The following is a 27,383-nucleotide window of genomic DNA, read 5'->3' as shown; positions in this document are numbered from 1 at the left end:
AGGGTAATTAATGGGGATGGAAGAGTCAAGGAAGGAATTTTTCTCTTCAGGACAGAGAGACATAGACATATTTGTAGGCAGTATTCCATATTACTCTCTGGTACATACTCGCCAGAAAAATTTCTCACCTTATTATGCCCTCTCCCCCCTTGCACAGACTATCTCCTTCCCCATTCTTGGAAAGGACTTTTTCATTGGATCTGCTTGCTGAAATCGTTTTCCTACTCAAAGATTTAGTGCAATTGCTTTCTCCTTGAAGTCTTCCCTGAAATTCCCATTTAGAAGTGATTTCCCTCCAAAGCTCTCATTCCTCTATATTGGACTTCTGCTAACTATTTGTCACATTCTAACTTTTATCATTGATATTTGTATGCATGCTTTATTTTCCTACCACATTATTAAATAATCAGTAAACATTTATTAAGCAGCACAAGGTCAGGGACTACTTTGTCCTTCATCTTTGTACCTCCAGTGTCTGGCACATTGCCTTATGTATAGTAAATGCTTAACAAGTGAATATTGAATTCAATTCTCTTCCTTCTAATTTGGTACTGATTTTCATCTTTTTTTTTTTAACAAGTCAATGGTCTGTGTATCAAAAGCTATTTCAGAAATTACTTGAATATCCCCAATTATGCATTTCCCTCCTGTAAGATACAATTCTATTGTTAAATAACTATTTTTAGTATATCTTCCAATTCTCTTCTTGAAGAAAATATTCCTGACACATGAGATTGTTGTGTAATCTATACATATTTCAAAAAAAGTATGCATTTTCTTTTATTTTCTAATCAAGGAATATATATAGGGATATTCTGGTCAGCAGTTGAGGTAATCCAGTACTTGCTTAAAAACTTGTGACTTCAGAATTTAGGATTAGAGTTGAGGCAAATGTTTGCTCATGAGAAATTATATAGCCTGTATATATAAAGAAGAATTTTATCTGAGAACTTCTTTGCTTCTTATTTAATACCATAGATCAGACTATCAATGTGGTAAGGCAAAATATAGAACATTGCTTCTGGATCAGGGCTCAACTAGTTTTCTCCAGATATTTCTTTTTGACTTTTAGGACTGAAGTAGGATAGGATGGACATTAATTCTGACCTGGAAAGTCCCATATTGTTTGTTGTGCAAGAGATACAAATGTTGGGAGGGACAAGGTAGATTATTTGCCTTATGTTTGTGCATGAACAAGAAAGTTACTCTCTCCTCTTCTTCATGCCTTACCCTGATATAGAAGATTGGATAGGGAAATTATTTAAAAGGAAATCTTTGAGGCTAGGTAGCTTTCAGTGCCTCTATCTCCAATCCTTATTCTGAGAAATCCTGATTTCATAAATTTTGCATAAAAATAGAAAAGGTTATCAGTACTGCTAAGGAGACTTCAATAATTCAAGGGACACACTCTATCTTGCTTTGTTTATTCTGACTTTATATGTAAGACCATAAAAAAAATCTATTCCATCAGTGCTATATCTTGTAATTCTGAATATTAATCAAACAACATAAAACATAACAAGGGGAGATTTCAGGCCTTAGGATTTAAGGCCCGATGAAGTAAGAATACCTACGATAGTGCAGGATAGTGAGGAAATTGAGAACCTGGAAAAAAGAAAAGAAAAAAAACCTGGAAAAACGACCATGAGGTTATTGCTGGAGAAGCTGCTACTAGGAAGAGGGTAGTACTGAATTAGAGAGGAATTCAGTGTAGTATAGTCAGACATTGGGACTATCTGATAGGTTTCTCTTTTTAACTAATAATTTTTGCTAACTAGATCATTTGTTTCTATTTGTCAAAGGAGAACAAGTGCTTTCAGCACTCTTTAAATATTAGCCCCATAAGGTAAAATCCTGGTTTCCCTACCTTAGTTGGCTCTGTCTTCTTTGACTGTTTTAAAAATTACACAAGATTCCTTAAAAGTTGCAACTACAGAGATAACTTTATTCAGCAATCAAGTGAAGCATCAAACTTTCTCTGTTTGCCAAAGATGTTTACCATGAAAAACTTTCAGCATAGAATCCAAGAGAAAGAAGTATTCTCTTGTAATGTAAGGTCTTCCAAATTCTTCTATTTGTAGATAATATTTACTGATTACATCAAATCCTGAAAAATAGCAAAGCCTCTTAAATTATATCAATAATGACTCCAAAGGGTTCAGTCTAACTATCAACAAAAAAGTGGGTCAAGTATTGTCCAGCCCACGATATTCAATTGGATTGAGAAGTCATGCACTTGATCCGTCTCTATACATAGGTAAAAGTCACCCAAGATGGGAAGTTATGGATGGTTATGATCAGAACTATTGAGCAATCTGCATTGGTAAGATCACAGATGATGGGCTAGGCCAAGAATTGAATGCAAGTGTTATCTAGATTGTATTTGAGAAATTCTGTTATATTTTTAATATGGCTTTTACCTGAAACAAGCTTTTTCCCTCTTTTTTATATCAATATTCTTCCAATGACTCTGAAAAGATGTAAGACACAGAATATTATAATCTCATAAAAATTAAAGTTATAGATCACTCAAAGTTCAGTGCAAAGATCCATAATGGATATGAATAAGCTATAGCAGTGATGTCAATCTCGAATAGAAAAAAATTCCTAAAGGCCTCATATTAACTTAGAGAACCACAAATTAACAATATCTGTGCTATATTATATTTTTATTTATTTTGTTAAGCATTTCCCAATTACATATTAGTCAGGTTTAGGCTGCACTAAGGAGTTTGGTGGATGAGGAGGCTACAAATTTGACAATTCTTAGCTACAGCATATTTCTCATGAAGAACTATACAGGGAAAATTTTGTTACATGTGACAAAAAAATATGGTTGCCCAATGTTCTACTAAGAAGAAGATATAACTGATGTTCAGCCTATGTGTTTCACAAGTATCCATATAATGCTAGGAGATCTGAAGTCCAGTAGCAGAATGTTGGGTAGATCTATGCATGGAGGGTATAGGTAAAAGTCACCCAAGATGGGAAGTCATGAATGGGTTATGATCAGAACTACTGAGGAATCTTCACTGGTAAGATTACAGATCTATCCAAATATGTATAGTGGTGTGAAGTATACACTCCCCATTTATTATCTTTTGTGTGACCTATAACTTCAATTCTTTAAAGACTGTCATATCCCATGATTCAAATCCATGTTGCATCATTGGTAGCATTAAAAATACGGGCCTTTGTTTCAGGAAGAACTCTGAAGACATTCAAAGCACTGTGGAATATACCAAAATACAACCCAGCCTATTCTTCCTCCTTTCTTTTGAATGGATATTTATTTGGAACATTTTTGAGTGATTTTAGATCTTGATTTAGAGACCCTAAAATATCCTAGGATTTGATGATATTCTCATAATATCATATACAATTAGGAATATCTGAAAAATCTAACCAACTATAAGAAACCCTTCTTTCATCTTGATTCTCCACTGGACATACTCAGCAATATAGGCTAATATCTCTCTGTTGTGACAAAATTATCTGCATTGTTGAGTCAAGAAACTTTGTGTGATTTTTACATCTACATAGGAGAAATCTTGTTAATAGGGAGCTTTTAAAGTGTCATTTTGTTCTACTGAATCAAATGTTTTCCTTATAGTCAATAGACACAGTTAAATCTTACACTCTTTTCTAGTAAAGAGTTATTGTGCTATAGGATACTGTTTGAAAAAGCATCCTAAAAAAAGAAAGAAAGAAAAAGAAAAAGCCTCCTATTCTCTTCTCCTATCTTCATTAAATATGTCCTTACTTTTTGTGTAAATTTTTTCATGAAAATGTTATAGTGAGAGGAAAGTAAGTATATGAATTAATTGTTGATATTAATAATAGCCACGATCTTCCCAAATCTGTAATATTTTCATCAATTTCATATGTGGTGAGGTTCCCAAATTATGGCATTTTTAGCACAGAACTCCTGTATAAGTGTGTGTGTGTGTGTGTGTGTGTGTGTACTTAAGTATATATATACTTAAATATGTGCAGTTGCTTTGCCTAAGCTCCTTGCTTTTTTTTTTTTTTTTTAATATCAGAGCTCAAATGTGATAGTTGCACTATCAGTAGTGAATAAAACTATTTGCTTTAAAGTTCTTTTCTATTTTTCTCCATTATCCTTTCTTCTCCTACTTTCAGCTTGAAATATCCTTAGTGGAATCATGCTTAATTTAGGATTCTTTTTTTTTTTTTTCCTTTTGCTGAGGCAAATGGGGTTAAGTGGCTTGCACTGGGTCACACAGCTAGGAAGTGTTAAGTGTCTAAGGCCAAATTTGAACTCTGGTCCTCCCGACTTCAGGGCTGGTGCTCTATCCACTGTGCAACCCAGCTGCCCCTTAATTTAAGATTCTTGTCAAACTTTCTCTAAATTGTTTTCCCTTTTCACTGTTTCTCACAGTTTTATCTCCTACCATCCCCCTCAGAAATATTTTACAGATGAATTTATTTTCCAACCAGAATTATTCTTAGTGCTGTCTTTCTGCTTATCAGAGATCAAGCATTTCTTAGATAAAGCCGTTTCTAAGCCCTTTTGGCTTTTTTTCTTTTCTTGACTGATTTATATCAGTTGACTTCCTTGAAGAATGGTAGTGATCATCTATCTTGGTGTTGTAACGATTTTAATTGTATTCCATATCTTCTCATTTTATTACTCTAATCTGGTTTTGATTTTTTTTTTTATATTCACTCTAAAAAGTTGATGATTTTATTATACAGACAGTTGATTTGCCTCCCAAATGTTTCTTCTCTCCTCTATCAGAATATAATCAATTACTATTTTTTGCATGCAATTTTTGGTGTTTTTATGCCTAGGACCTTCAAGCTTTCTCCTTGAAAAAATTATTTGCGATATGCAGGTGAGAGGCTATTTAGTCTCCAATACTTTTATTTCTTTGGGTTCTGAATTTATGAATTTTTTTTGCCATTTTCCTCTCTATATATATCTTTTCAATGAAGTCACCAAGTATTAAAGTATCTATTAATTCAAATTAGAAGGATAATTGAATACTTCGTGGAATTTCATCCTCTGCAACAGATGTGTGTGAATACATTCTTTATCCTTATAGTGGTTTTTTGCAAATGTTTATCACGGGTAGTACAAATCGAGATGACCACATGTCCTATGAAATGATGTTCCTAGTTGCTTTGGAGCATGTGATAAAATAAATTCTAGTAGAGTCTTTATTTGCTTCTTCATGAGAACCTATGAGCCATCCTTCCACTTAACTTCAAAATCTTTTTGTCTGCTGTTTTCCTTTACAGCAAGAATATCAATAGAATAGGAATAGGGACTGGATTTTGTAATTTCCTTAGTACAGAGAATTTCTGAGTGTGGAAATTCTCTATCAATTCAGGTGAGTCCTTCTCTGCAACTTCCAGTTTTAGACCACTGACAATTTAGGTAACTTCTCTTGAGTCAAATAGCCAGTATATGTTAGAGTAAGTGTTTGGACCCAGGTCTTCCTGGCTTCAGGGACTCTATCCTACTTTGGGTCTAAATCCAGTTTTTAATCTACTCCATACCACCTCTGCCCTCCAATGCATCAATCAGATGTCTCTATCCAGATCTTAAAGCAAGGTTTGGGCCTGAGGTTTCCTTGATCCAGATGCTGGTCTCCTCATACTTTAGGATTATGCCATCTTGGCTTCTTCCTAGGTTTTTCTTTTGTTGTTGTTCATGCTTAGGGATTTGTCCCTAAAAATTTCATTTCTGAAATGGCCCAGTTCCTTCTATAGTTTGTCAATTAGTTGATCCCTGGATAAGAATCTCATATTTGAAAGAATCTCAATCAATATCTTGTACTAACAATTCAATTAATAAATGGCTTAAAAACAATATTAGACTTAACACTTTAAGCTTCTTTTCCCAACACTATCAGTGCAGAAACAGGAAAAAAGTTTCATAGAACTGAAGGCAATTTGATATTTTTCCTTGTTTTCACAGATTGTCATCGACAAAAAATTAATTACTTAGCAGCCAGCCCAGTGGTGATGAGCCTTTACACACTTCATTAGACTTGTCCTCAGAAAACTGATATAATGTTGAGCTGGGGCTATATTAGAAGCCTTTCTGGAATGGGAGTGAAACTTCCAAGGTTTATACTTCACTGGCATAACTTTTGCAATCTCAGGATTACATCCATATCATGATGAATGTAGGGGGACAAGATGCAAACATTATGTATAAACAAGCTATGTACAGATAAATTGGAAATAGTCAACAGAGGAAAAACACTGGAATTAAAGTGAATTGGGAACAGCTTCTCATAGAAAGTGAAACTTCAGCTTGAACTTGAAGAAAGCCAAGGAAATCAGGAGGTGGAAATGAAGAGGGAGAACATGCCAGGCATAGGGGACAGCCAGAGAAAATGCTCAGAATCAGGAATGGGGAGTAGTAGAGTATCACTAGATTGTCAAGTACAGGGTGGGAGAGGGTAGTGATGCAAGATGTAAGAAGGGTGGAAAGGGGAGGGACAGGCTATAAATGATGAGTCACTGGAGTTGATTGATAGAGGTGGGGGGGGTGATATGATCAGACGTGTGCTTTAGGAACATCAGTTTGACAGCTGAGAGGACCTTTTCACAATTACACTTTGTGGATTAGATCGGGGAGAGACTTATGGAAGTCAAACCAAACATTAGGCTATTGCAATAGTAGAAGTAGAAGGTAGTGAGGAGAAATAGTGATGAGATCTCCAAATGGAATAATATAGGAGAAGAAGAAAGACCCCAGGAAAGAAACCTGTGTTCCTAGATAATGAATATGGCCTAGATGAAGATGCATCAGAGAAGACTGAGAGATCAGATAGATAAGAAGAGAACCTGAAGACAGCAGTGTCCCAAAAACAAAGGGGGGGGGGGGAATAGGGTATCCAGGAGAAAAGGGTGATCAACAGTACCAAGTACTGAAGAAAGGAAAAGAAGGCTAAAAACTGAGTAAATTTGGTGATTAAAAGATGATTAGTAAACCTGAAGAGTAATTTTGATTGTATGATGAGGGTGGAAGTCAGACAAAAAAGAGTTTAAAAAGGACTAGGAAGAAAAGAAGTGTAACTTCTTACTGGTTGAGCCACAAAATATGGGACAACAGCTAGCAAGGTTGAATGGATCAAATGAGGTTTTTTGAGGGGAGACATAGAGAACCTTCCCATAGGGAGACAGCTAATAAACAAGAGAACTTGAAGAACAGTAAGAGTGATGATGCTGGAGAAGACAGAATGAAATGGGGTCACTTGTGCATGTAGAGGGGCTTTTCTTGGAAAGGGGAAGGGCCACTTCATTATGTGAGACAAGGGTAAAGAAGATGGTAGCAAAAGACATCTGATGAGCTGAGATAAGGAGAGGAGAAGATGGAGCTCTTTGTGAATGACCCCATTTTTTTTTTCCAGGAAAATATGAGGCCAGGTTTTCAGCTTAAAGGGTAAGGGGTGGGGAAAGTATAGGTCTGAGGAGGGCTGAAAAGGTTTAGAAGAGAGTGGAGGAGTGAGGAAAGGATTGCCTTGCAGGAGTGAAGGTTCTGTTGAGGTTACATATCAATTTATAATGAATCCAGTTAACTCAGTTTACTTGATTTCCTACAGCTTTGTTCAGTAGCATATGTGACAGCAAAGGCAGGGGATGATATAACTGATCCAAGCTGAGACTTAGAAGGGCAAGACTAGTAACAGGCCTGGGGAGTAAGGTATTTAAGGGAAGAAGATAGTATATAATTGAAATAAAACAGTGAGGAGACCAGCTTAACAACAGAAAAGAAAGCTGTAAGACCAAATTAGCCAAGGCCTTAGAAGTCACAGGAAGCAATGAAAAGTTATTGAGAAGTGAAGCATCATGATAAAAGTACATCTTTCTGGTATATAGTAATATTCCACCCCTACCTTTTACCTGTCTTGTATCTTTTGAATAAAGTATACTCCACTAGAGCTATATACAGCATCGACCCCATGTCCCTAGTCACAGTAAGAAAATACCTCTAAACTCAAATTTGCCTTCTCACATTAAGACCTCCACAAGATAATATTTGTAAAGCACTTTGTAAACCTTAATGCATTATATACTGATAACTATTACTATTATTATTTCAGTTCATCTTGATCTGTACATCTCTATTTAGATATCTGATGCCGTAGATTTTATAGTTGACCCTTTTCTTAGATTTTGTCCCTTGTGAATTTCTAGGTGTCTCTACTGTCTTTCTTCTTCATGTATTGTGGCTGGTCTTTGGTGGGTATATATAAGCAGTTTCCTCCCTCCTCCTTCTTTTTTGATTTGAAACTCTTTTTTTTAGATTTACAAGGTTCCAGACACATGCCATTTATCAGGCCTTGTTACAAGCACTCCATCAATCATTATTATATTTAAGGCACTATCTTTTTAGCTGTGCATTCCCTGAATTTGTCCTGGCCTTAGATTTTCAGGGGTGATGAAAAATACCATCTGTCTCTAAGACTCTTACCTAAGACTTTAGAAAATGGATTAGAAGGAAAAAATTCATTTCAATAAGGAATTTTATTTTTTGTGTTCATGTATCCAATGTCAAAATGAGACCAAAAACACATTTACAAATACTTGTCAATATTAGCTTTTTAAAAAACTGTGTTAAACTTGGCCATATAATTTTATGAGACCACATTAGTTCCCCACAGATGAAAGGGTTTACAGGAATTCTCAGCAAATAGTTATGATTTCCTCTTTCTCCCCCTCACCCACATCTATTCCTCCTAAGAATGTACAGCTGGAACATTCAAAAGTATGTTTATTCTCATGTAACCTTAAGCAGCACGAATGAACTTTCAATAGAAGCAGATGCCTGCTTGGCACAGCTACAGCTTTCTCACTGTGATGCTAAAGAACTTTAATCTTTCTCATTGTGAGTAGCAGTACTGAGGAAAAACTAAAGGAAGAAATTAGGGTTGAGTGTAACAACCACTGAACTAGTTCTATTGCATAAGATTATCTCATTTAATCTAGAAGGTCCCTGATAAAGACATTTAGAATTCATCTCCCTTCATATTCTTACCCCTTCTTTGAATAAAACTGTATTTTTAATGACTTTTTTTTCTTCCATTGTTGTTCTAAGTTAAAATTGCATAGCCAGGTATTGAGAGCAATTGAAGATACTGTATGTAATTATCATCTTATTGACTTATTACAACTTTAATCACTTGTATCATTAATAACTTTTTCTTCTATTAACAGTGTTTCCATACAAAACTGTATCTGATGGCAGAATATCTCTAGAGTGTAATTTTGTAGATCTATCTACCTGAAAATCTCTTTTTTACCCCAGTACTTGAAATTAACATAGGCACTCTGGACTGATCGAGGCTGAATTCTTCTTTATCAGTTGAATGTGTCCCTCTATTTCAAACCATTTGACTCATTTCTGGTGGTTTATTTGAAACTCTTACATTGGGATCATCCTTTGGCTGTCTTTGAGTATATAAACATATTCCAAATATTGATGTTCTGATATTCTGAAAATGCATTTATTTTGCTTATGAAAGGCAAAATATGAATTTACTAACATCTATGTATATATATTAGCTAATTTAGTGGACTATGAAGGAAGTGGGCCTTAAAGAAGCTGAGCTACAAGAAAGGTAAATGTTAATAAAAAAAGGAATTGAGAAGGGCTCTACTTAGGGAAATTAGATTAGAATAGGATGCCATATTAGGATGAAGAGGGTTTGTAGGAAGACAAATCACACAGGAGGGCACAAGGCTCCTAGGAATGAAAGAGAAGGTCTTACAGGGGAAGTATAGCTAAATTTAACCTATTTATCAAGTTTTCTATAGCTGACCTTGCCCTAAGTGCTAATACCCTCTCATAAATCCTAGTGGATTTTCATAAAGTTCACATTGTTCTCCCTTTAGTTAATGCTTAGAACTGCATGGGTGATGAAGAGATAGTTTTCTTATTATGTAATTGCCTATTGTAGGATACAGATAATAATAGCACCTTCCTCGTGTTTTGTGAGGATAAAATGAGATAATATCTGTAAAACGCCTTATAAACTTAAAGCACTATATAAAAAACTATTATTATTATTATTATTATTAGTGTTGTTACTTTTCAAATATTACCTATAATATTAACTGGAAGAACACATGATAGATCTAAATATATAAGAAACATCAGATTTTTCATTTTTTTGTGTTTAGAGAAGACATAGAGGCCTGAAAATTCGAATTCTATTAATTAAGCAGCTCTCTAACCAAAAAGACACTAATAAACTAGGAACTAAAATGAAAGACACTATCAAAAAAAAAAAAAAAAAACCTAACATGTCTTTGAAGTGTGTGTAAACAAAACTGAACATCCAAATGGCAACTCAGGAAGGTCTAAGGGAATTTTTCATATAGAGGCGATATTTAGGAGCCTGGAGATATGTGGAAATATGCCTGTTTAATACAACTAATTTTAGGTAAGGTTAAGATTTGAGACATTTTTAAACCAAGTTGGCCAAATTAATCTCATTGCAAGTTTTTCCTCTGCTTCCTTGTCTTCCTGTTTTTCTATCAATTTGTTGAAATGCAAAGGGAATGCTTGGTTGAGTAATTTGAGATTGTATTGATCCTGTCTTAACATGCTTATACTACATTTTATTATCTATTCTTTTATTAATAATCTTTATCAGTAGCAGGCCACAATCATGCATTTTAAATTAGATTTTGAAATCCTGAATTTAAAGTTTATAATATTTATCCAGGCAGCAATTCAGGTTACAGGTAAGAAATAGCCTTAACAGCAGGACAGAGGTGTGCAATTAGAGAGGATTAGCATCTGAGAACTATGTACCTCTGGTATCTTCTGCATACCAGCTTAATGAGTTGTTACTTAATAGCCAGTCAAATGAGCAGACCTAGATTCTATCCTCTTGGCTGATTGGAGATGGATTATTCTTTATCCTTCGGATGAGTGTATATATTTTCCAAATCATTTGACTCATTTCTGTCTGATTACTTATGAATCACTTCTGGCATCCACTGCCACCCTATGTCCTGAGAATTTAAATCCCTAAAAACAAGGCAATCTGTCAGAGTATTTCTATGAAAGCATTTCCTGACATATAAACAGGCAGGTGTTCAAAACCAATATGTTTTCACAACCTCCAAAATCTTCACTACAGCTGAACAAGTTGTAATGAAGTCTAAAAGATGCATGATCTTTGTTATTTCTGAGCAGTTCATGCAAGCACTTTTAATTGTTTCTAAAGCTACAATAGTGGATGCTGGTTGTATTTTCTATCTGTTTGTGACAAAGGTTATGGGTATTTTTATCATTCTGCCTGTTCCTAAGTCAAGATCCTTGTGCATATAAAGATGTTTCTTCTCTAGACACAAAAAGTATTTATTAACTTCGTAAGGATTTGAGTTAACAATTAAAATGATACTGTATGGTATTAATAGTTCATATTTTACATGTTCTTTACATCTATTCTATAGCTCATGTGAATTCCATGGGGCTTTATTGGGATCTGGGAACCTATTTTTTCCCTTTATTATACCCATTTCTAAATAACTATACCAGAAATACAATTAAGAGGGAAAATCAGTCATCAAAACTAACATCATCATAGTCAAACACCATGATTCAAATCTCAGAAAGTTCTAAGCAAGTGGCAAGGTTAAAGGAATATAGGAGGAGTAATAAAAAGTAATTTTGATGTTATGTCTGCATGTTAGCTCAGTGGCAACTAACTGTGTTCTTTGGGTGAAGAAAATCATCCAGTTGTGGTGGGGAAAATAGGAGATTTTTATTTGGATACAAAAGAATATCCTCTAGAAGTTATGATCAAGCCTTTACTACTAATTCTAATTTTTTTGACCAGGTAATTATGGCTGCCAGATAATCAAATGATTCTTAAATGATCTCTCCTCAACCTGTTTTCCAAGTCAGTAATTTTCCTGTGAGATATTTTATATCTTCTTATATTTATACATTCTTTTGACATTATTTTATTGTTCTTGATATTTCATAGGGTCACTGGTTTCCACTTGATCTATTTGAATTTGAAAGGAGTAATTTTCTTCAGTAAGGTTTTGTACATTTTTTATCATTTGATTAATTCTTATTTTTAAGGAGTTATTTTCTTTTTATTTTGGTGCCTTTTTTACAAAGCTTTTTTTTTTTTCATAGTTTTCCTGCAATGCTCCCATTTCTTTTTTTTTTTTTTTTTTTTTTTGCTCTATCATTCTTATTTGATTTTAAAAATCTTTTTCTTGCTCTTTTATCTCTTTTTTTAGTTTGTCTAGAATTCTTGTTGGGCTTATGTTCAAACTTAATTTTTTTCTTTGAGGCATTGCTTATAGATGCTTTTAAGTCATTGTCTTCTGAGTTAATGTCTTGAGCTTTTCTGTAAATTTTTCATACTTCCAAAATGATATTATTCAGGGAATAGTCTGATCACTGACTTCCTGGTCTATGTTTTAATACTTACTTAGCTAGGGCCCAAAGTCAGAAGGGCATGAGTTCAAATTCATCTCAGACACTTAACATTTCCTAACTATGTGATCCTGGGCAAGTTGTTTAACTCCAATTGCCTCACACACACACACACACACACACACACACACACACACACACAAAGAAGAAACCTCTCTTTAAATGATACCTAGTCCTAGCATAGAAGTTCCCTAGGATCTGCTTCTGATCTGATCTGTTCTGAACTATTTAGTTCTTTCATGGCCCTATGTGAACCTAGTATTCGTCAAACTATGTATGACTTGTCTTTTACAAAATCTTAGAGAGAGTAGTCATTCTCTCCCTCCATGACCCATTTTCATCTTATTAGATTTATCCCAGAGTTCTAGATTATAAAAATCTTTTGGGGATATTGCTGCCACTGCTACCATACTGACACTAAGTCAACCTTTGGTGCTATTTCCATCATGTTGCACAGCCCCCTTTCTCAAAATCTACAGATTTCTATTTCAGTCATTTTAAGTAACCTTGGGCTGGAAAAATGACTCACTGTGATGTCTTCTTAGTGATCCTGCTCAGAATTAAGACTGACACACTTTTAAAAGTATTTTTAGAGGAGTGGGTTGGGAAAGTTCAGGAAAAAAAACCTTACATTTCTCTATTTTGTCTCTGCCCCATAGGTTAAACTCTTAATTTCATTATGACCCTGTTATGAGCTACCTCCATAATCCATACCCTAAAATTCCTCTGATCATAATATCCAACCATCTTTCCATTTGCCTCACCACTCACCACAAATTTATGTTATTTAATCTTAAATAATCCCATAGAGCAACATACCAATACTTTTACTCTTCTCTGATTTAGTTTACCGTACTCTTCTCAGTATCTGACCTCATCTTCTTTTTCCTGCCATCTATATGGGTCCTCCTCAGCCCTTAAAAGAGAAATATATCTCATGCTTCACTGAATAAATTGAAGCCATCCATCCCAAGCTATGTTTCTTCCCATTGTACACTTTAAATCACCTCAATATCATTTTCATTCTCTCATCCTTTACTCTTTTTATAGAGGAAGAAGTAGCCCTTCCATGCTTGCCATGCTAACTATCCTTCCATGAATTTGCCACATTGATCAATCCCTCTTTCTCCTTAATTTTCAATCTCTCTTTATCTACTCACTGCTTTCCTTTTGCTTATAACAATTCCCAGATCTCTCCCATCTTTAAAATACCTTGATTGAATTCTGCCAACCCCTTAAACTCATTCACAGCTTAACTCCTAGAAAAAACCATTTTTACACACAGCCTTTACTTTTCTCACACATAGCCCCTCTCACTTCTGAACCTTTTGCAATCTGGCTTCCAACTTCATCTTTCAACTGAACACCCCTCCATTCCCCAAGAGGCTACCTTTGATCTCTTAATTGACTAATTTAATAGCCTTTTCTCAGTTCTTATCCTTTTTGATCTTTCTGCAAAATTTATCAAGTCCTTCAAACTCTGACCTTGTATTTGATTTTTTGTGATGCTGCTTTCACTCTTTTCTATAGCTCCATCTGCCTGATCATTCCTTCTCAGCCTTTTTTTGCTGATTCATCATCTATAATTCATTGTCTTTTTGGGGATTTTTCCCAGGGCTCTCTCCTGGGCCTTCTCTTCTCCCTTAATATTCCTTCTCTTGATAATCACAACAGCTCCTATAAATTAAATTATCTCAGTTCATACAACAGCCAGATCAATAGAGTCAGATTTAGTCTTTCTCAGTTCATATACTGTATCATTAATCACTGCTGCATGTCTCCAATTGAATATTCTACAGAGATCTCAAATATGTGTTCAAAATTGAGCTCATTATCTTTTTTCCATCATTACCCCTCATCAGCTTCCCTATTTCTGTTGAGGATGCCACCATTCTTCTAGTTACCCAATTTCTAAACCTTGAAATTATCTTCAACTTTTCTCTTATATCTATTGACATATAATGATAACATTTATAGACTCAGGAAGTTCTCTTCCTTTTTTCCACTCATGCCAATAAGTTGGGTCCTCCAGAGCAAAGCTGTATCTCCTCCGGAGGGAATACCCTTGACTGTTTGGAAGTTGTTTTTCTCTAACACCATCTAGCCCAGTGTGCTCGTGCTCTCCCCAAAGTCAACTGCTAGGTATTAGCTATTTTTATTTAATCAGTTAATACCAATTAGCTTTTCCAAAAGGGTTATTTACTGAAAATTCAGAGCAAGAACAGAAATACAAACAGAATTTTCCCTCTACTCAATACCTAAGAGGAATGCTTTTCCCCGCATTATCTCCATCTGAAAGTGAGCTCATACTTAGTTTCCATATAGCATTCTTTCCCACCAAGTTCACTTCTGAATGTGGCAGTCAATGGATGAGTTACTGTCGCTCCCTCTTAGATGCCTTTGGTCCATATCTTGGCTAGGCAACACAAGTGCTCACGACTTCTAGCTGTCTGCAAAATCTGGCATAGGCTCCAGCTACCAATCCTCAAGCAACTCTATCTCCTGACTCTTGTGAAACTTAGGAAGATGCAACCTATTTTTAAAATAAAACTTTTTGTTTTCAAAACATGCACAGACAATTTTTCAACATTAACCCTTACATAGCCTTGTGTTTCAGATTTTCACTTCCTTCCCCCTACCCTCTCCCCTAGATGGCAAGCAATTCAGTATATTCACTATATATTGAATTTACACATAAATATGTGTAAACATATTTGTACAATTCTCTTGTTGCACAAGAAAAATTAGATCAAAAAGGGAAGCAAGCGAACAACATCAAAAAGAGTGAGAATGTTATGTTGTGATCCACATTCAGTTCCCACAATCCTCTCTCTGGATGTAGATGGCTCTCTACAAAATCATTGGAACGGGCTTCAATCATCTCATGGTGCAACCTATTCTAATGTTCTTTCAACTAAAAACAGAAAAGAACAAACTCAGAAAGACAAAGAATAGAGATCTATATTAACAACTGCAAGTGGGCCTGGATGGGTAATTATTACCTACAAAAGCAATCCATGCCATTTTTAACAGCTCTAATCATAAAGAAGTTCTTCCTTACATTGAACTGAAATCTACTTCACTGTTATCTCTGTCCACTGGATGATGTTCAACCCTCAGGATCCAAGAATATGTTTAATATTACTTCCAAATGATAACTGTTCAGGTATTTGAAGTTAATGATCATGTCACTGTAACTTCCCTCTTATTTAGGCTAATATTTCCAGTTCAATTCAGCAACAAGCTGAAAGAGGTACCATCCTCAGCCCTAGAGAGAGTGAGCTCAGACTTAAAGCAAGTTTTACATAGCATCCTATTCCACCAAGTTCACCTCTGAATGTAGCATCATCACACAAATTAAAACAAATAAGTACCTCATCCAAGTATCTATCTTTACAGTCTACTGGGGACTATCTTCATCATATTCTCATAAGCATGGTTTTGAACCCTTCAACTTTCTGGCCTCCTTCCCCTGGACATATTTGTCCATGTCCTTTAATAACAATTCACACAAGATGCACAATCAGATCAGACTAAGAAGGCAGACTGTGGCCAAAATATCTATCTTCCTTTGGACACTGTAATTCTGTTGGCCTCAGATCATGTCACTTCTTTTATTTTTTAAAAGATTTTCAAGACACTTTATTTTGTATACGAAGAATTGGCCTCTGATCAAATAATTCTCTTAGCCAGTGACATATTCATGGAAAATGAGTTGTTAGGTGAAGTTATTGAAATAGATTAAATCACGCCAAATCACTTAATCAAGCAATCAAAAAGCATTTACTGAGAACTTAACTTATGTGCCTGGAGCTATGCTAAAGAAAAAATAAAAATTCTCCCTTCCTTCAAAAATCCCTCCCTTCCCTCCCTCCCTTACACTATTAAAAAATTAACTAATAATAGATTTTTATTTTTCAAAATTCAAGCAAAGATAGTTTTCAGAACCCATCCTTGCAAAACCTTGTTTTCCAAATTTTTCTCCTGATCATGTTACTTCTTTGGTTGCCATATCACACTGCTGGTGCACATGAGACTTGCAGGACACCAAAACATGCAAATGTTTTCTTATGAACTGTTGTCTAACCATGTCTATCCCTTCTGGAATGATGCTATTCATTTTAACCCAAATGCAAGACCTTGTATTTATCCCTATTAAATGATTTCATTATGGCTATTAAATATGGTCCAGTCTTCCAGATTGTCAGAATATTTTTGGATGGTAGTTTTGCTATCTAATATGGAACCAAGCTTCATGTCATCTGTCTTCCACAAAATGGATAAAGATGCCATCTGTGCTTTCATCCGAGTATTGACAAAAATGTTGAACAAAACAGGGTCAAAGATAGAGCCCTGCCAACATACCGTTAGCTGGGAAACAATATGGGTAACAATTTTAAGAGTTTAACCCTATGGCATCTAAGTGCTAGGAAGTATCAAATGTAGACTATGAATACAGTGAGCATTTAGAGAAGGAAGAAATCACTGAGGACTAGAAAGATTCATGAAGAATTTCAGCTGAGTCTTAAAGGCAGGTTCTGCCCAAAGAGGAGGGGCATTCCACAGGAGAGAAATATAAGGGATCAATTTGAGAACGAGGAAAGCATGTTTATGGACTTTAAGGAATATGTACATTGGGAAATAAATAAAGTTAGATTATTGGGAAAACAGGTCAATCAGTCATTGATTTTGATTTTCTTTTCTTGTGAGACAAATCTCCTTCCCTTACCCACGTAGGATTTAGAGTGTCTATTCACAGACCGGATCCCACTACTAATTGCCACAGGAATTTTGACCAGCTCTATTTACAACCTAGGCCACTTCATTCACGTTTAGATAGAACAGTGACCCCTTGATCAACATATTGGTGCCAGCCTTAGTGTGGAGAACAAATCAGCTTAGTACTCTACAACTAGTAACTCAAGTGATCTACCAGCTTCAGTCTCCCTCTCTGGCAGCCACCTTGCCTAGAGATTTTGATTTTTACACATTTATATTATTTAACTAAGCAAGTCATGAATGACTCAATAATAATTTAATACAAAAGTACAAGTGACCATTATTCAGGACTAACCTTCAGGCTATTTGACCCAAGGCTATCATTATATCATTATACCTCTAACCTCCATTTTCTGAATCTATAACATATACATTTTTTGTACCCGTTTATTTATCTATCTAGCTAAGAATACACAGTATAATTCTTTAAAATCAGCCACTTAAAGCAGCACTAAGACATTAGGGACTCCTGTATAAAATACCTTAATTTCGTGTACATGTCACATAAGAAACCCAAGTTCTAGCTATCTATGTTCATGTTGTGCTGTTTTATTTTCTAAACTTAATAGTTAGATCTTAATAGCTAAGCTTTAAAATTAATTTTTAAAATTACACTTAAGATGTTTAGAATGCCATCTGAGCCTCAACAGCCTCCTGGGGCCTTCAGAACCCTTCATAAACTCAGGAGGCTGTTGCAATGGTTTGGAGTTTTGTCCAGGTCACACAACTACTAAGTGTCATAGCTAAGATTCAAAAGGTTTTTCTTATACAAATACAACCCTTTATTTATTATACTATGGTAATTCCTCAAGTTGGAGTCAATAATATCCTAAGGGGTTTTCAGGAGTCCCTGACCAGTTTCCCTGAGTTATAGCTTCAAACAAAGTAATTTAATATATTAATATGTAGTATATGTAGGGAAAGAGAAATCAATATGTCATCTAGCTTCAGAAAGCAATACGTCTAGTAGTCATGATTTAGTAGGTGGCATCCAGTCCACTAAAGAAAACACATGTCAGCAGATAGCCCTAAAATAAGCTTAAGTTAAAAACAAAATCTGAGTGCGAAAGAGAATCTTGTTTATAAAAACACAGGTAAGATTTCTATCGTTGGAGAAAGGAAAAGGAATATCTATTTTTTTAAAGGAAGTTAGAACATGTTTCATAAGGAAGGAACTAGAGGTGAGTAACAAGTTAAAGAAGCATATAAGAAGGATGATGATAAGTACTAGATCAGTGATTCTCAAAGTATGGTCCAGAGAATCCTGGGGGTCTCTGAAAGCCTTTCAGAGGATCTACACATTCAAAATTAATTTTCATTTCTAATATAGTAAATATCTATAAATATGACTCATCTAAACAAAAACTCTTTGGATACTTCCTCAATAATAAAGTTTGAGAACTACTGTTCTAGAACAACATTTTTGGAAGGGAATCAAGGGCATAGGAGGATTTGTCTTAGAGAAAAATAGTAGAATACGTCTGTGGCCCTGTTTCCAAGTCTAGGAACCAGGAACAGGGCCAGGAGGCAACACCTGAAGCTGTGCTTCAAAAATGAAAACTGAATTTGGAGTCAGACTTATGTGAACTTTAGGAATAACTTGATCTTTCTAGACTTTAGGTTTTTTTTAATCTATAAAATGAGAAGGTTGGACTAATTAGAAGTTCTTAACTTTTTCTATATTTTCTTGCACCTTCTTTTGCAACCTTGTAAAGCCTATGAATCTCTTTTCAGAATAATATTTTAAATGAGTGAAATAAAATACATCAATTACAAAGGAAACATAATTTTGAAATGATTTTCCCCTCCAAGTTTATGGACTTAAATATATATATATATATATATATATTTATATTTTTATTTATATATATATTTATACACACACACACACACACACACACACACATATATAAATTAAGAACGTCTAGATCTCTGAAGTTCTTCTAGATCTAAGATCTACATAGATCTAGAATCCTTACAATCATGTCTTGCTTTACTCTATTGACAGAAGTTCCACAATTCATTTGTTTTGCCACCTCAAATGTAATAAACAGAATTCCATTGGAGTTTTTAAGAATTAAATAGTTATCTACATTATTTAGCTTTGACTTTTATATTATCTCCTGATCAGATTTAAAAGTTTTTGTTCATTGCAGAAAATAAAGCCCTTGAAGTTATTTAAAGAATTGATCCATAAACGTATCTATCCTTTAATTTGCTTGACTCTTGAGCCTTCTTTAAGGCTTGTGCTAATCTTAGGAAGAAGGATTTTTTAATCCCATAAGTAACTTGTTCGCCGGTATCAATGCTACATAATTGAACATTCTCTTCTTATCATCATAATAATACCATCAATGATGAATCTAGCTATTTAGTATTTTGATTCCTGGTTGATCTTGCCCTAGGGGGTCCCTTCAGCTGGACTCTGTGACAGACAGCCCTCTCTTCTCTTATAGGTGGTACTGTGAAGGGAAGGAATTGGAAAACTCGCCTGATGTTCAAATCACTCAGGCAGGAAACCTACACTCTCTGACCATCACTGAAGCCTTTGAGGATGACACAGGGCGTTATTCATGTTTTGCTTCTAACATCTATGGGACAGATTCAACTTCTGCAGAAATTTATATAGAAGGTAAAAAAAATGAACATGTTTTTATTGAGCAGTATTGGTGAGTTCTGCAATATAATTCTACATGATGCAATATAATTCATATATATTATTCACTATATATTAGTGAGTTCTGCAATAAAATTCTACTCATTTTATTATATTTCTAATTTAAGATTTGCTTTTGGCTTTTTAAATCCTCTAAATTTTTATAAAGGTTTCTCTAAAACCTTGAACTTTCTCTGGGGATAGCTCTTTAACAAATAGGTAATGAGTCAGTTTGGAAATCTGACATCACCTCTTCAGAGGTTTTTTCTAACCCTAATCCTAACCCTAACCTTAATAGGCTGACATGTATTCTATGTCTGAATTATCAATAAGCCAAATATCAGAGCTTTGGTAATGTTGCTAACATTTTGCTGCTACTGTTTTTCTGGTTTTGGCCAAAGGACTACAAACATCTTTACTTTAAAAAAAAAAATCAACTATACCTCATTAATACTAAGACTATATCGAGGGGCACACAACTACAATATTTGAAATCTACTTTAAGTCCTTTCTTTCTAAAACCTGTGATTTATGGACTAACGTGAATTACCAACATTAGTGAATGTCATTTCTTTTCAGAGCAACACCCTGTGGCTGGCTAATCTAATGAAACTCCTTCCTCAACAAGTTTCATTACAGGTTTAAACATAGAAAAACTGTAATGTTAAGGCAGTTGTTTTAAGCTCTGTCAGGAGATGGATTTTGTTAGTGTAGGTAGAGAACTCCCAGTGTGCAGCGTTCTCTCTCTCTCCACAAATGGATAATTCACTTCTCTTAGAGAATATCCTGAGAGCCCAAGTATTTCCTCACACACAATCAGAATATGCCAGAGGCCAGACCTGAAACAGGTCTTCCTGAATTCAGAGCCAGCTTTCTCTCTACTGCCTCTTGGTTAAGAAATACTGATCTTAAATTGTTTGTAAATCAATTTAAGGAATTAGGATAAAAACCTCTTCTTTCTCTTCTTCCTTTCCCAGGTGCTTCATCATCTGACTCTGACGGGGATATTAGTAAAGAAGATATGAATCGGTAATGCTAATTTAATTGATTTTTGAAACTTTTCATTTTGCTGACTACATGCTCATTTCTTAGTTTTCATGCAAACTAAAACAAAAAAAAACCCATCAATTGTTTCCTTCTTAGTTTCGTTTTTGTTTTATTTTACTCAAATGAAATTTGAAATCTGTAATTTAAAAGATAGATTAATGCAGGTTCAGAGCTATCTGATCTCAAAAGAGAGAGTTAGACTGTATCAGATGAATAAACAATTAGCTGTGTTGCTCTTTTATTCCTTTGGCTTAGTTATCAGACTAATATTAATATTTCCTCTATAAGACAAATAACAACATAAATATAAAACATGCAAGGGAGAACAAATGATCTTTATACTGCAACTGCTTGATCTTTTCTGATTCAGCAATAGTAACAACAAGATCAAGAACCAAGAATGACTTTGAATCATCTAGAAAATCTTGAATCATGGTGTGTGATCTTAGACAAGATGCTGAATTTCTCTTGGCTTCAGTTTTCCCATTTGAAAAAATGAAGAGGTTATTGAAGAATAAGTTTACTACTTCTAGCCTGGAAATCCATAAGGAAAACTTTTTTACTTGATAAAAGTGTTGTTGTACAGCCCAGAAGAAAAATGCCCAAGAACTAAAATAAAATAATATTAATCGAAGATCTAGCTATTATAATCATCAAAAACCTGAATCTGGGATCTCATTGGTATAGGGAATTCCAAGAATGGAACTCTCTCTACCAATCCAGATTTTTGGACCAGGTCATGACAAGATTAAATGACTTGCCAAAATCTAGCCAAGGAGCTAGAATATATCCAGGTGGCTGAATCCAAAACTGGCTCCCCTACCCATGCTGCCTGTTACAGCATTCTCTTGAATTGCTAAGCAAAGCAATTCAGTGATGATTTTGCTTTTGTCTTTTCTGAGCTTTTATCTGTTATAATTGTTCCATTCACTAGGTCCCATTCATTCGAAGCAATGTGGTCTAGGACTTGACCTAAGAATATTGGGCCAAAATTCAAAAGACCTGAGTTTTTAGGCTGACTTCATTACTAATTACTCATTTTTAATTATTGACATTACTAACTAGGGAAAGAAAGTTAACTTATCTAAACTTCAATTTTCTAATCTACAAAACAGGAATAATATCACTCACTCTGCCTATCTCATAGAAATGAAAAAGAATGGAAAGTTTAAATTAAAAAGCAATGCACAAGTACTAAGGCTTTAGCCTTTGTATTGTCACCTCAATAGAAGTCTTGCTCTGATGCCTCCTTGTAACACAAGTTCCCAAAGTTTATGCCAGTGGAACACAAATTTTGAAAGTTTATGCCAGGAAGAATATTTTATTGGTGTATGTGGGTGTGTGGATTCTTAAAAAAAAAAAAAACAAATTACATAAGAAAACAAACATTATAGTTTCTTCCTTTTCTTTATATGTTAATATGTTTGTCTTTGTTTATGATTGTTAAGTTCACATGCATACAAAAAGAAAATTTTAAACAAAAGATTCTAACAAACCAGATATCTGAGATAATCTTAGCAACAGACTAAAAACAAGGCTAAGTTAGTGTGGAGAAGCTCACCATTAAATGACACATTTTGAATGTATTTGACACTTCAAGAACCAAAGGAAAATATAAAATGTCATCTTCAATTTGATGTAAGCTGCTTTTGTAATGTGTGTGATAGAATGGCAAAAGAAGGGGTTTATTATTCAGTCACGTCCAACTCTTTGTGACCCCATTTGGGGTTTTCTTAGCAGTTTTTTGCCATTTCCTTCTCCTGCCCATTTTACAGGATGAGGAAATTGTAATAAACAAGGATAAATTAGTGTTCCAATGTCACACACAAATTAAATATCTGAAGACAGATTTCAACTCAGGTCTTCCTGACTGCAGACTGGCACTCTATTCACTATGCCACCTGGTTGTCCTAAAAGAGAGAGTACAGAATATTAAAAAAAATAAAACAATATCATAGTAATGTGTTTGTGCTCTAAAAATAAGATTCTAGTCCGATGACCAATGAGTTGATCTGTTACTGGACAAACTGAACCAATTGCAGTATAGTGTATAAACCTCTGACATATACTGACTATGGAACTATAAGCAAATCACTGAGCTTCTCAGTCTTGCTGGCAATGGATTCTCCTAAGTCATCTAGAAAGTGTCAGCCCGCAATGATAGAGGAAATATCCTAAACTAGGGCATTTTCAATAGCATTGAAAGCACAGATTCAGCCTATCCTAACTACAAGTGAAACTAGAAATCAAAAGAAAGGTAACCCAAAGCTTCTTTTCAAAGAAACAAATAATTGCCAGTTTGTTTTATTGCAGATCTGGGAAACATAATTTCAATTCACCTTGAACTGCTTGTGATTAGCTAAACATCAGCCCCCCCCCCCCCAATGAAATTAGCTATATCTTATTGGGCAAGAAATGAGTGGTTAACTATGTGAAAGTCATTTCTAAATCAGTTATCTGTTTACAATTAAGCTATTGATTGATTAGAATAAAAGCCAAAATCAAAAATAAATTAAAAGAAAACACTGAGATGGCAACATACTGTATGCTTGTAGATTCAACTTGCTGTATTCTATCTATTAGTACATAAGAGAAATGTGTAAAGGAAAAGTGATTCTCAATTGTTATTCCCAACCTATTTCTACCCAGTATGAAACCATAGCCATAACAAAGAGGCCAAAAGAATTCAAAAACTGCCCTAGTTAGTAAATTCTTGATCCCCTTGACAGACAGAGAGATATAAAAGCTGACATAATGTTGGCTTAGATTGTAAACTTTTAAAAACATGACAGAGGTCAGTCAATTCAAATCAATAAGCTCCTACTACGTATAAGATTCTATGTTTGGTGCTAAGGATACAAAGCTAACAATTAAACAATCCCTGCTACGAAGAAACTTGCATTCTACTGGTGAAAGATGCAAGGAGTCAACATCTATATAAATAAATATAAGAAAAATCGAAACTAAGATTGCATTAGCTAGTGGAGAGGTTTAGAAAGGCTTTAAGGAGAAAGGGATGCCTAAACTGAACCTTGAAGGAAGCTAGGGATTCTAATATTTAGACATAAGGAAGAACTGTTCTTTAGGCACAGGGAACAGTTTATGTAAAGGCACAGAAGTAAAAGACAGAATATTGAGTTCAGGAACAGCTGGTTATCTAGTTTGACCAGAATATACTACAATGGAAGTGATATGAAATAAGACTGGAAAGAAAGGCTGGAGCCAGTTTCTAGAGGGCCTTAAATGCCAAACTGAAAAGTTTATATTTTAACCTATAGGCAATAGAGAACCACTGAAACTTTTGATAAGGGGAGTGGTATGATTCAAGGTCAGAATTAACTTGGGAGTTCTGTGGAAAATAGATTGGTGAGAGGAGCTGCTAAAAGCAGAGACACCAATTAGGGCATCGTTGCCATGGTCCAGAAAAGAGATGCTAAAGGTCTAAAGTAAGATGATTGCATACATAGAAAAGAAAGGGACAGATGTAAGAGCTGCTGTCAAAGGAAAAAATACCAAAATTTGAGAACTGAATGGATGGTGGGGAGTAGGAGGTAGGGCGTAGAGAAAGGAAAAGAAAAAAAAAAGTCTGAGTCCAAAGTGAAGAGTAGTGGTGAGCTTGACAGAAAGAGTGAAGTTAGAAGGAAGAAAGAAAGGAAGTGAGATGAGGTAATACAGGTTTCTTTGAAAAGTACAATCTCAAAGGTAAACTTTGTTCAAGGATCTTCTATATCAAAAGAGGCATAAAATAAGTATACTTGCCAAAAGTATTTGCCACTTTTCTAAACGATGTGATGGAAAGAAAGATTTTGTATAAAAGCTGAGGTGCTCTAGATGTTGTAGTGTACAAGCGACATTATAGGAATTGCATCTAACTGCTGAGTAGGGTCTCCTCAAGAAGAACTGTGACTTTCTGTAGTATTTGCAATAAATAAATTGTATCTATTTTCAATAAATGAAAAAATACCTACAATATATAATTTTAAAACATCAAATAATTATTTCATTGTGTTCAAATGTAGCCTATGGTGACCTCCTTGAGAGAATCGTTGAATTTATCTGCATTGAATAAAGGCAAACATGAAAAGACTTTTATAACCTACACTATTTTAAATATTTTACAGGGTCCAGAAGTCAAATGAGGTGTCATCACCTCCTACTAATTCTGCAGTCATCCCACAGGAAGGAGCTGACACACAGCCTCGAGTGGTCCAGCATAATGTATCTACCATTCATCAGGTATGAGAATGTGAGCGTAATACAAGACACCTGAACCCTCCCAACCTGACAGATTCCATGCATTTCTGTTAGGGCCTGATCCTGCCTCCCTCTCTTATATATACCTCCACACTTAATTTGGGCAATTTATTTCCACATCCAGAGCAACCTACATACATTTGTATGTATGTGTGCATGTGTGTATGTATGTCTATCATGTGGAAAAAAGGGACTTCCAGCAGTTTTTCCTGCCTTGGGAGTATTTTCCTAGCTCAGCAGGCAAATGAATCAATTCTCAATACATTATTGTCTCTTATGCTGCAATTTAAAAGGTAGAAAGTACATATATGATGATTTTCTTTTCCTTCCTTCTATGCCTGGAGGAGGGCATCATCCCATGAGTCTTAATTTTCTACTTACTAAAGCCTAAAATTCCTCCTGTCTAAGAAAATACAGTTGTGGTGGTGGTCTTCACAGAACACTAATTTCTTCTGGCAGGTCCTGTTTACTCTAGGGTTATTATATTTTCAACTGTGATTGCTGCACTTTCTATTCATTATTAGTCGTAAGGAATAAAATTTTTATTCTAGTCCATAGGGAAATTATAGATAATATAAATAAAATAATGAATTAACAAAATTAATGAATGGATATTAAGTTAATAAAATTTCTCATCACATTTATAAAAAACAAAGACAGTTTATCACTTGATCACTTAAAAATCTGTGACTTTTCATGCATTAATATTCATGTTACCATCTGTTAATAATTGTGCAGCTTTCCAAAAAGGGATTGACTTTTATGCTACTCAGCTTTAGGGTTACCCCTTACATTCCTCTTAGGAGGAGCAGTTCCCAGCATTAAATGGATATATGTGGAAGGATTGCATCATCTCAGTGGCTAAGTCTTTGTCACATTCCTTTTTCTTTTAATTTTCAGTGTCAGAGCCCCACAAACTATTTACAAGGACTGGATGGAAAACCTATAATTGCAGCTCCTGTGTTCACAAAGGTAATTGAAATTTCAGCTGCCTCTAACATGAAGAACCCACAATGAGCGTACCAACTCAAATAGAAGTTGTTTTTAATGTCATGTCAGCATATGAATTCATCAGGAAAAACTTTGTAGTAATAGTAACACTCCCAATTTTCTAATAATGGCTCCCATGTCAACAAGCAAGTTCTCACATACACCATATTTTTTTTGCTTTTAAATTATTCCAGCAGTTTTTAACACTCCTTTTTTGGTCCCAGTTTCAATTTCTTTTTAAAAATATGTTAAAGTATATGTTAAATACAATATATGTATACATATCCATACAGTTATTTTTCTGCACAAGAAAATCAGACTTAGAAATAAGGTAAAATTAACTTGAGAAGGAAATAAAAAATGTAAGCGGACAAAAACAGAGGGATTGGAAACACTATGTTGTGGTTCACACTCATTTCCCAGAGTTGTTTTGCTAGTTCTCTTCATTATTGAACAAATGGAACTGATTTGGTTCATCTCATTGTTGAAGAGGGCCACGTCCATCAGAATTGATCATTGTTGTTGAAGTATATAATGATCTCCTGGTCCTGCTCCCCAATTTCAATTTTAAATGAATAATCATCCCTGCTCAGAGCAGGTACCTTTGGATCTTATTATTCTGCTCAATTGTATTTTGGTTTTCACCCTTAATGTTTCTAGTTTGGAAGTTGGGTCTCAAAGTCATGTCTAGAAAAGCACAAGTAAAAGTCCAAGTTTATCACACAATGCACTTCTCTCCATAGCTGAAGCCCACCAGCTGGTGACTCTTTTTCTACCACTGTGACTCATTAGGCTGCCTAGGAAAGAGCACTGGGCACAGTGATGAGAGTGCAGGTTTAGAGTCAAGAAACCTAAGATTGAATTCTGCCTCAGAAACTTAACAGTTGGGAGGCCAAAGGCAAGTCAACTAACTTGTCAGGTTCTTTACCTGTAAACAACGAATCCTAATCCTCGACAAGATTGGTTTTTTTTTTAATAGCTTTTTATTTACAGGTTATATGTGTGGGTAACTTTACAGCATTAACAATTGCCAAACCTCTTGTTCCAATTTTTCACCTCTTACCCCCCACCCCCTCCCCTAGATGGCAGGATGACCAGTAGATGTTAAATATATTAAAATATAAATTAGATACACAATAAGTATACATGACCAAACCGTTATTTTGCTGTACAAAAAGAATCAGACTCTGAAATATTGTACAATTAGCT

The 27,383-nt window shown here is 34.9% G+C and overlaps 1 protein-coding gene across 1 annotated transcript in view; it reads left to right on the top strand.

Moving 5' to 3' along the window:
• The window catches only part of MYPN (myopalladin), a 100,638-nt gene that overhangs the window by 23,115 nt on the left and 50,140 nt on the right, over nt 1-27,383 (top strand). Inside the window, exons 3-6 of the mRNA XM_003755025.4 lie at nt 19,684-19,859; nt 20,861-20,912; nt 25,052-25,166; nt 26,085-26,156. Coding sequence (XP_003755073.1) covers nt 19,684-19,859; nt 20,861-20,912; nt 25,052-25,166; nt 26,085-26,156 — 415 coding nt within the window. The remainder of the gene's footprint in view (nt 1-19,683; nt 19,860-20,860; nt 20,913-25,051; nt 25,167-26,084; nt 26,157-27,383) is intronic.

The sequence above is a fragment of the Sarcophilus harrisii genome, chromosome 2, assembly GCF_902635505.1.
Source record: "Sarcophilus harrisii chromosome 2, mSarHar1.11, whole genome shotgun sequence".
Lineage (NCBI taxonomy): Eukaryota > Metazoa > Chordata > Mammalia > Dasyuromorphia > Dasyuridae > Sarcophilus > Sarcophilus harrisii.
Note: the sequence above shows the minus strand (reverse complement) of the source record. Positions and strands in the feature narration are given on the sequence as shown.